This window comes from Candida theae (genome assembly GCF_024610275.1).
Source record: "Candida theae strain CBS 12239 chromosome Unknown scaffold52, whole genome shotgun sequence".
Lineage (NCBI taxonomy): Eukaryota > Fungi > Ascomycota > Pichiomycetes > Serinales > Debaryomycetaceae > Lodderomyces > Lodderomyces theae.
The window spans coordinates 1-9,498 of record NW_026261371.1 but is presented as its reverse complement, the minus strand read 5'-3'; the positions used below and the strand labels follow the sequence as shown (position 1 = coordinate 9,498).

The 9,498-nt window shown below is 40.5% G+C and overlaps 4 protein-coding genes across 4 annotated transcripts; 3 read left to right on the top strand and 1 right to left on the bottom strand. All coding sequences in view use genetic code 12, as the record gives it.

The window, feature by feature from the left end:
• Nucleotides 1-124: 124 nt before the first annotated feature.
• Nucleotides 125-5,590, top strand: KGF57_001209 (snoRNA-binding rRNA-processing protein; the record flags this gene model as incomplete). The annotated part of the gene is made up of 1 exon (XM_051750391.1): nucleotides 125-5,590. The coding sequence occupies one exon, from the start codon at nucleotides 125-127 to the stop codon at nucleotides 5,588-5,590; it is 5,466 nt and encodes a 1,821-aa protein (XP_051610255.1).
• Nucleotides 5,591-5,743: 153 nt separating this feature from the next.
• KGF57_001208 (uncharacterized protein) lies at nucleotides 5,744-6,142 on the top strand (the record flags this gene model as incomplete). The annotated part of the gene is made up of 2 exons (XM_051750390.1): nucleotides 5,744-5,746; nucleotides 5,822-6,142. The coding sequence occupies 2 exons, from the start codon at nucleotides 5,744-5,746 to the stop codon at nucleotides 6,140-6,142; spliced, it is 324 nt and encodes a 107-aa protein (XP_051610254.1).
• A 1,180-nt stretch (nucleotides 6,143-7,322) lies between these two features.
• On the top strand, nucleotides 7,323-8,948 carry KGF57_001207 (uncharacterized protein; the record flags this gene model as incomplete). The annotated part of the gene is made up of 1 exon (XM_051750389.1): nucleotides 7,323-8,948. One exon carries the CDS (start codon nucleotides 7,323-7,325, stop codon nucleotides 8,946-8,948), a length of 1,626 nt encoding a protein of 541 aa, XP_051610253.1.
• Nucleotides 8,949-9,033: 85 nt separating this feature from the next.
• On the bottom strand, nucleotides 9,034-9,498 carry KGF57_001206 (uncharacterized protein; the record flags this gene model as incomplete). The annotated part of the gene is made up of 1 exon (XM_051750388.1): nucleotides 9,034-9,498. A coding segment is annotated over one exon (465 nt), but the record flags the coding sequence as incomplete, so codon positions are not given.

Genomic DNA, 9,498 nt, shown 5'->3' with positions numbered 1-9,498 from the left:
AAAAAAAAAAAAAAAAAAAAAAAAAAAAAAAAAAAAAAAAAAAAAAAAATTAAAACATTAAAATAGCGTCTCTTCAAAACAGCTCTTACACCAGACTACATCTTTTGCTACATCCCCAGCTACAATGTCTAGTTTAGCTTCGCAGTTGAAGTCAATCAACGAAAAGACTTCGTCCGTTGCGTTGAACAGACAACAAAGATCAAAATTACACTCCCGTTCTTTGATCTTTGAGCCCAAAGTTGCAGCAACACAAGATTACGAATATATCCATCAAATTTCCACCGATGGGCTAGATGAGTTGTGCGATTTGGATTCGAGATTTGCCAAATTCAAAACATCATTGTTTGCAACTGACTCTATCAATTTTGACAGGAATGTGCAAACGGAAGATGTTATTCAACAAATCAATACCAACATCAATGCGTTTTTTACGTTGTTGGGTCCTTATTACAATTTTACTGCTGCTCTTACTGCCAGTGAATGGTTAGTCAGAAGATTCCAAGCAAACATCCACAATGCAGAGCATATGGTATTGTCAGTTTTGCCATATTATCAACAACCAGTATTTGTCAAAGTCTTGAATGTAATTCCCAAACAGAATATCCCAAAGATTTTTGAGTGGCTTGGTATCTTCAAGGAACAGTTGAAACCTCCCACTTTACAATCGATATTCAGAGCTTTTTACAGTGATGGAGCATTGTTCAAATTTTATACATCGTTTTTGAATGATCTGATCAAGAATGGCACAGTTTACAAAGATCAGTTGGTGTTTTACTTATCGGTAACCATACAAATTCTTGCGTCATCGTCCAAGAATCAGGAGAGATTGAATGATTATCTAATTCCTGCCATTTTGGAGACTGTTGATTTGTTACTCAGTCATCAGGGCACTGGTTCTCAGGTACAAAACTCCGATCTCAAGCTTACTGCTTTTTCCGTATTGTCAGTAATTTCTTCCATCGTTTCTTTGAATACTAAGGTTATTAATTCATTGACGGTAACTATATGTGACGATAAGGAATGCGTTTCTGGAACTTTGATCAAGCCCACGTTGACCTTACTTGTACAATTGTGGAACGCAAACAAAGATTTTGAAGTGAACCACGACACATTTATTCACTTTCAATTGAACTCTGAGAGACTCGACATTTTGAGAGATTTGAAGGAGAGAAAGTTTAAAGTTGACAGATTTGCAGCGTGTTATTTTGTCTCCAGATTTCCAGCAAAGGAATCTCTTCAGCTACTTGAACTCATTGATCTTAAAAATTCCGAATTTTCCAACACTGTCATTTCGGAAGTTGTGAATTTCATTGCCTCAAATACCGTCTTAGAAGAGACTGCAAGATTATTAATTGTTGATATTGTTAAATATATCGTCAAAAGAGCCGAAGCTCAATTCTACGCTGCACTCGTAAAGAAGAGCTTAGAGATTGCTGACATAGAACTCAGGTTGCAGTCCACCGTTGCCGATACGGCGGCTGAAGAAGAACACATCGTCGTGAATGAGGATGATGATGTTGAGGAGGCACAAGAAGAAGTTGAGAAATTTAAATACGAATCGGTGACTGTTCACGCAGACACATATTTGTCATCTAGGAGCGACATGGAGTTTAAATCGGTGTTGAAGTCGTTATTGACATTGTGCTCTTTGTCAAAAGTTTCATCACAAAAGTCAAGAATATTAGTGTTTTGCCACAAGGTGTTCAAGTCAGCAGAGACTGCCTTGTCATTCTTACTTCGTACATCGTACACTCCATCTGTCCCGCCCAGCATCAGAATCAATACACTCAAGGCCATTACTTCAAAGGTCAAAGAGTCGGCAAACAACAACACGGATTTTTACTTGTTGGTGCCTTTACTCTTGGTGGGTCTCAGTACAGAAGCTAGAGGAGAGCGTATGGCAATTTCACAAATCATAACAACCATCGCTTCCATTTCAAGAGAGGTACATTCCGGTAAAAAGAAGGTCAAGACATCTTTATTCATGGAGGATTCAATTTACACTTCAGCAGAAGAAAAGAAGATGATTTCACCTCAGGACGCATTGACGCTTTTCAATCACGTCACAGAAGGAAGCAACTTAGACGATGCAGTTTTTGACCCATCAAAATTGTTACAATTGGTCAACTCAAGTTTCCGAGTCAAGCACGGCAAAAAGAGCTTGGGTGCGGTGTACAAAACATTTATTCTTTCACAATGGGCACTCGGTCACTTACCTGTTGTTTTCAAAAGACGCATTTGGAAAATAGCAAGTGAATTGAATAAGCTTGGTGGTGGTGACGAAAGGTTGTTCTTTTGGAATACTGACGTGCAGCTGTATGTGCAACGCAGGTCCGAATGGCAACAACAAGCAAGAGAGTTTGGGATCGAAAACTTTGTCCCGATTGATGAATCGTTGGTGGGATTGGTTGGCGGCAAGAAAATCTCAAACGAGACAACAGCAAGAGAATCTGAATGGCTAGTCAAGGGCTTGGAGCCAGAGTCGCAGATTCTGGAAGTTGTGGAGGCTCGCATCAAGGATGTATTTGATCTATTCCCAACGGAAGCTCAATTGCAAATTGTCAACAAGTTGATTGAACTATTAGTCAACGACGAGTATGTCCCATTTGATCCTATGTTGAGTTTACAAGAACTCCAGTTGAGCTCGGCAATATTCTTACAAGCGTTGGAGAACATTCAAATTGGAGAAAAATCACCAGAACAAGGCGTTGTAAAGCGTAGAAGAAGGTCATCCAATTCAACCAAGCAAGCGATGGCAAAAGATGATGTCACGAGTTTGGCAGCGCTACACATTAGAAAATTGGCTATCTTGTTGGAGGCTTTAGAAACCAAGTTTAGAAAAGATGACAACTTTGCTGATCCAAAGTTGTTAAAAGTGTTGTTCAATATTTTGACAGATTTGGATTATTTGGGCAACGACGGGAACTTGCCTGTTTTGTACACGCAGGAGCTTTTGGCTTCATGTATGCTTTTGGACATCACCAATTTGAAGAATAACAAAGGAGACCACAAATTCGATTCCAATTCCATTAGAGCTGACTTGATTGTCAACTCCATCCGAAACTCGAGCTCACCTCAAGTGCAGAACAGGTTATTGTTGGTTATTTCAGAGTTGGCTGCATTGGCACCAGAAATTATATTGCATTCAATTATGCCAATATTTACATTTATGGGAGCTCACACTATTAGGCAAGATGACGAATTCTCAAACAATGCTTTGCAACAAACTGTTGCCAAGGTTGTTCCTGCATTAGCGGCTAACTCATCGGAATCCATTGGCTCTGAAATTGAATTCTTGTTGACCAGTTTCAGTGCTGCATTTAACCATGTCCCTACACATCGTAGAGTTAAGCTTTTTGTTGCGTTGACTCAGACTTTGGGATGCTCGGATTCAATGCACATTATTTTATTCTTGTTGGGTCAGCAGTTTGTTGAACTTAATCAAAAGAAGAAGTTGGTCGAATCCGAAGCAATTGTCGAGTTTGTTGAACAATACTTGAAATCATTCTCAGCCGAAGAACAGTTGATTGGATTTGTAAAGTTTAATCAATTGGTGAAACAGCTTCCTGTGAAGCAATTGGAACCTGATTCCAGCGACTACGATTCTTTAAAAGTACGACCAATTTATGGTAGTGCTATTGTTGGACTCACCGATGTTGAATTCTTGAGATTGAGAGGCTCTCTCTTCGAATACTTTGACATAATTTTGCGCCTTGATTCATCCAGATATGATGTTTTGTCTCTCAAGAGCAAGATTGCTTTGGTGTTGCTCGATAGTGATGATGGAATGGAGAAGCAGCAAATTTTGGACAATTTCAGAGAACTTACCAGCTACATTTTATCCGAGCTCGAAACTTTTTCCAATGCAATTCCCAATAAGCAGATTTCTTCAGCGTTGTATGATATTTTGACCAACTTGTTTGGCTTGTTGCCCTTGGTCAATTTCGTTGACTCCATTGCTGAATTTTTGGATATTGACAAGTTAAGCGACACTGCATCGATTAAAGTGGCCAAAAACTATGCTGTCCTTTCTGCTAGCAAATTTGAAGAGGAGATTACTTTTGATGCATACACCAAGATTGGCGAATCCATTATTGAAAAATTGCTCGGTGTTTTGATTAAGGGAATTGGCAAAAATATTGATCCAGAATTGCAACAAGCTTATTTGAATACATTTGCTGTGGTGACTCGTAAAGTTGGTGCTTCAAATGCAGACTTTATTGTTGAGGACATGTCCAAATTTATGTTGGAGTCATTGAATGTCTTTACTACAGACTGCGGGTTATTGAACTCTCAATCGGAGGTTGTTGTTGCTGCCATCAACGCTATCATCAGTATGGTTAACATTTTTGGAGTAAAGACATTGGGCATTTTCCCTAAAATTATTCCACCATCGTTAAAAATCTGGGAGACAACCAATGAATCCGATAACGAAGGGTCTAGATTGGTGCAGGAATCGGTTTTATTGTTGCTTTCTAGTTATATCAAGAAAATGCCCGCATTCATGGTCACAACCTTGGACTCCATCTTGCTAACGACATTGGCCAGTGCCTTGACAGAAAACCTGATCAAGTCAGCTGTATTGAACTTGGTCATCAATCATATGGAAGCCGGATTAGTGTTGAAATCATTATGTAATATCTGGTTCAACAAAGATTTCTTCAAGACTGACAATGCAGCAAGTATTGGATTATACTTGAATACTTTGGAATCAACCATTGATAAGTTGGAAAAGAAAGAAGCGACGCAACAAGCTTCATTGTTTTTCAAGTTGTTGATACACGCCTTTGAGTTCAGGGAGTACTCCCACCTTGAGGGTGATAAATTTGATGACAACACCATTGGCAGAATCGAAAGTTCGTTCCACTCATGTGCCATTTCAATTGTTATGAAGCTTAACGACAAAAGCTTCCGTCCATTGTTTGCCAACTTGGTGCGCTGGGCAACAACTGGAGAAGGAAGCACCTTGGAGATCAAGTTAACCTCCAGGCTATTGTCATTTTACCGTTTCTTTAACAAGTTGCAGGATCAATTAAAGAGCATCGTCACATCCTACTACTCCTACTTGATTGATACAACTTCATCTATTCTTGGCGATTTTGCTAGTCGCGCTATCAAAGACACCAATCTTCGCAGAATTGTATTGATCTCTTTGACATCTTCATTTAATTATGATCAAGATGAGTACTGGTCGCAAGAGGGAAGATTTGAAAGCATTGCTAATCCATTGTTGAATCAATTGAGTAACATTGAAGAGTCAATTGGCAAATACTTGGTAAAAGCAATCAGTGCCCTCGTTTCCGATGTCACTTCAAACGAATACAACGAGCGTGTTTTGAAATCCTTGATCAAGTATATCTCCTACGACAATGAAAACACCTCCAATACTAAAATCTGGACCGTACGTGCACTCAAGACAATTTTCCAAAAAATGGGTGAGCTGTGGTTACCTTATTTACCTAGGTTGGTCCCCCATATTGCAGAGTTATTAGAGGATGAAGATGAACATGTTGAATTGGAAGTGAGAGAAGGATTGGTTAGAGTTATTGAGAAGATATTGGGAGAGCCATTGGATAAATATTTAAGCTAGTCGCTAGTATATTAAGAAAAGTCGTGTGTGTGTGTTTGTATGCGTGTATAAATAGACTGAAAAATTCCATGAGCTTCGAGAAAATTTACCTTTCTAAATAACATATCACTCCAAGTATCAATCACCAAGCATCGTTTTAATACACACATCGTAATGGTATGTATCAGAATCACTTGAGCCAGTACTATGAGCGCAATCGAGTATATTAACAACCCCCTCCCCTTCAACTAGTCAACCCTTTTGAAATCAGCTCAAGCTTTGAAACCATTATTTGATAGAGTCTTGGTCCAAAGATTAAAGCCATCGAACAAGACTGCTAGTGGACTTTACATCCCAGAGAAGAACCAAGAGAAATTGAATCAAGGTGTGGTTATCTCTGTTGGTCCAGGTATGACTAACACTAATACCGGTGAAGTTATTCCAGTTTCAGTCAAGGCTGGTGATCAAGTTTTGTTACCTTCATTTGGTGGTAATCCAGTCAAGGTTGGCGAAGAGGAGTATTTGTTGTACACTGATAAGGAGATCTTGGCCAAAATTGAAAACAACAATTAAAGGCATGGCTACGACCGATGGGCATTGCAGTCTGCATAGCAATCTGCATAGTAATCTGCATTAGCGTCTATCGATTAGAGAAGTGACCCGCTCCCCTGTAAATAGGATCAATAACAATGAGTCATGAATAAAGATCACCTTGAGTAAAGAATCATTAATCTACAACATATGTGAATGTAGGTACGGTTAACAGCCATCTCTTCCTCAAAAAATAAAGGTCGTGCATCAAACATCAAGAGATGCATCGCCCAAAACTGCGTATAAATTTTTCACCCAAATGAAAAATCTCCTCTTTTCCTTCTCTGCTTTTCCTTCTCTTCTTTTCTTCTTCTTCTTCTTTAACGCAAAAATCCACAGCCATCCACAACGTTAAAGCATTCTTTAGAGGTTGAATCCCATCGTGGCATTCTTGACCCATGACCATTTCGGATATAGTTGTAAGGTGAAAAAAGAACTGGGAGAGTTTGAGATTTTTACAAATTTTCAATTCTCCCAACTTTTTTCTCCTTTTAGCGATGGACTGGAGAATAAACTTGCACAACAATTGATCTTGGGTGCAGCATCCCATGTGTCGAGCAAAACTTGTTGTTTTCGCTTCTAAGGAACTGCCTTCGTGCGTCCGTATGGGGGATGGTGCAAGGATCAATGGTACATTTATTTTTTTTTTTTAAAGAAGAGGATTTCTTTTTCTTGTATAGATTAGTGTAGTGAGATAGAGTAGTGCGGCGACATGGTGGGACTGTGTATTTGGTGAAGATCTCGCTATTAAGGTGACCATTCTCTGAGAGTATTGCTGAGCTTTCTTAAACCCGATGTGTTTGAACGTGACCGATGAAAATTGCAGAAACACACAATAAATTCCTTAGATCATCTCTTTCAACCAACTCACATGAGATACCTATCGCTATATCTATCGCTACTACTACTCTTCCAAAGTGCCATAGCCACCTTATTGTCAAGCAATGCACTCAACTCAAGAGACATAATATCACCCCTATCCAGCCCGCACTCCAATTGTTCTCTAATCACAACCCAACCACTCAATCTACAATGCCAATACGCCAAGGACAATTGCAACGCCAACAACCATGGCATACTCAACTACTACAACTTATACTACTGCGACTTTCAAAATCTCCAATCATTTGCATTGATCCCACTACTCATATCACTAGCCTACATGTTCCTCTCACTAGGTCTCACGGCGCTGGAATTCTTGTGTCCCAACTTACACACCATATCCAAATCATATCTCAAAATCCCCGACAATTTAGCCGGGTTGACGATCTTGGCATTTGGTAATAGTGCCCCTGACATATTCGGAACGTATGAAGCCATCAAAGCCGGTCTGATTCAACTAGCATTGGCGGAATTGATTGGCGCCTCGTTATTCATCAGCACCTGCGTCATTGGATGCATTGGTGTAGTACAACCTTTCCAAGTACCGCGATGGTTATTTACACGAGATGTGGCAACGTATTGTACTATATACACGTTGATACTGGTGAGCGCATTGATTGGCCAATTGACTAGAGTTGTATCTGTTGTGTTGGTTGGCGTTTATGTGTTCTATGTGGCCGTGGCGATTTATTCGCATAAGATGCAGCAATCCCGCGTCAATGCCATTCTACGAGATCGGAGATCGAGAGGCGAGTTTGGAGATAGTGCCGATGATGAGGTGGCGATTGATGAAGTGTACCTCGATGGGATATCACAGTTGCCTACTATTGATGACGTGAATATCGGAGGTGCAACTGCAACGGGGGACACCACCAATGCAACGGGGACCTTTGGGTTACGAAAATTGATGGAGGATTTATCCGCCCATTCCAACTTGGGTGGATCTATTCAGTTGGACACGGAAAGACAATTGTTGTCAACGCCAGTCGAGGGGATGGAACAAGAAGAAGGAGATGGCGCCACATATGAAAGCCGGGTTACACCCTTTTCCCGGTTAGTTGATTTGTTTTGCCCCCAGCTCTCAAATTTCAAAGAGTGTCACCCTGGTGCAAAACTCAAACACTTGCTCTTACTTCCCGTATCATTAACTTTGAAAATATCAACTCCAGTCAGACACCACACTAGTATGCTTACAATAGAACAAGATTTCAAACCAAACACAGCTCACAATGCATTCAACTATACCAAAGAGAAATTACGACTCACGATCCAAACCGGTATTGGATGCTTTATTCTACTTCTGGCTAATACAAGTGTTTCGTGGGTTTGGAAAATCACAATTTACTCCATCATCAGTGTCGGTTTCGGTCAAGCTGTATACAAATTATATCCCATCCCATCATCAGACCACTTCCCACAACGAATGACCGCAATCAACTACATCACCTCCATTCTAGGTCTCGTCATATCATTATCGTGGATATCACTCATAGCAGCCGAGATTATCAACATCTTGCAAGTGATATCCACTGCATATCGCCTAAGTGATGATGTATTAGGCATCACGCTTTTCGCGTTGGGCAACTCTGTCGGAGATTTCGTCACCAATTACACCATTGCCAAGATGGGGTATCCGATTATGGCATTTGCCGCTTGTTTCGGCAGCCCCTTGATGGCATTGTGCTCCTTTGGACTCAGCGGATTGATAGCGGATGGAAATCACGCTGTGCGATTAACACCAACGCTTCTTATTGGACTTGTTACTTTGTTTAGTAATATGGCAATTCTTTGCGTGATGATTCCCAAGAATGACTGGAGCTTAAATAAGAAGGTCGGGAGATTCTTGATTGCTAATTGGTCAATCACTTGCCTACTCTGTCTACTAATTGAATTTACACGTCAATAAAAGCAGGTTCAATTTATAATTTTATACAGAATCATACATTGTATGTACTTTCCATTCCGTCTCTCTCTCTCTCTCTCTACTACATTTAGTCAACTTCTTCCACGGTTGGACCACCAGCATCACCGCCGGCTCCTGGGGCAGCCCCTCCACCTGGAGCTCCACCAGGGAATCCTCCAGCGCCAGCACCTGGGGCACCACCAGCAGCACCGCCATAAGCTCCACTAATAATTGGGTTAGCAATTGACTCCAACTCCTTTTGTTTGTCGGTGTACTCTTCAGTAGAGGCAGAGTGGGATCCATCCAACCAGGTAACAGTTTCGTCAACAGCCTTGGACAATTTCTCCTTATCTTCAGCGGAAATCTTGTCCTTCAATTCTCCATCATTGATGGTATTCTTCAATGAGTAGGCATATGATTCCAATTGGTTCTTGGCTTGAACTCTAGCGGCTTCCTTTTCATCGTCTTCCTTATACTTTTCAGCTTCGTTAACCATTCTTTCGATATCTTCTTTGGATAATCTACCCTTGTCGTTGGTGATGGTAATCTTTTG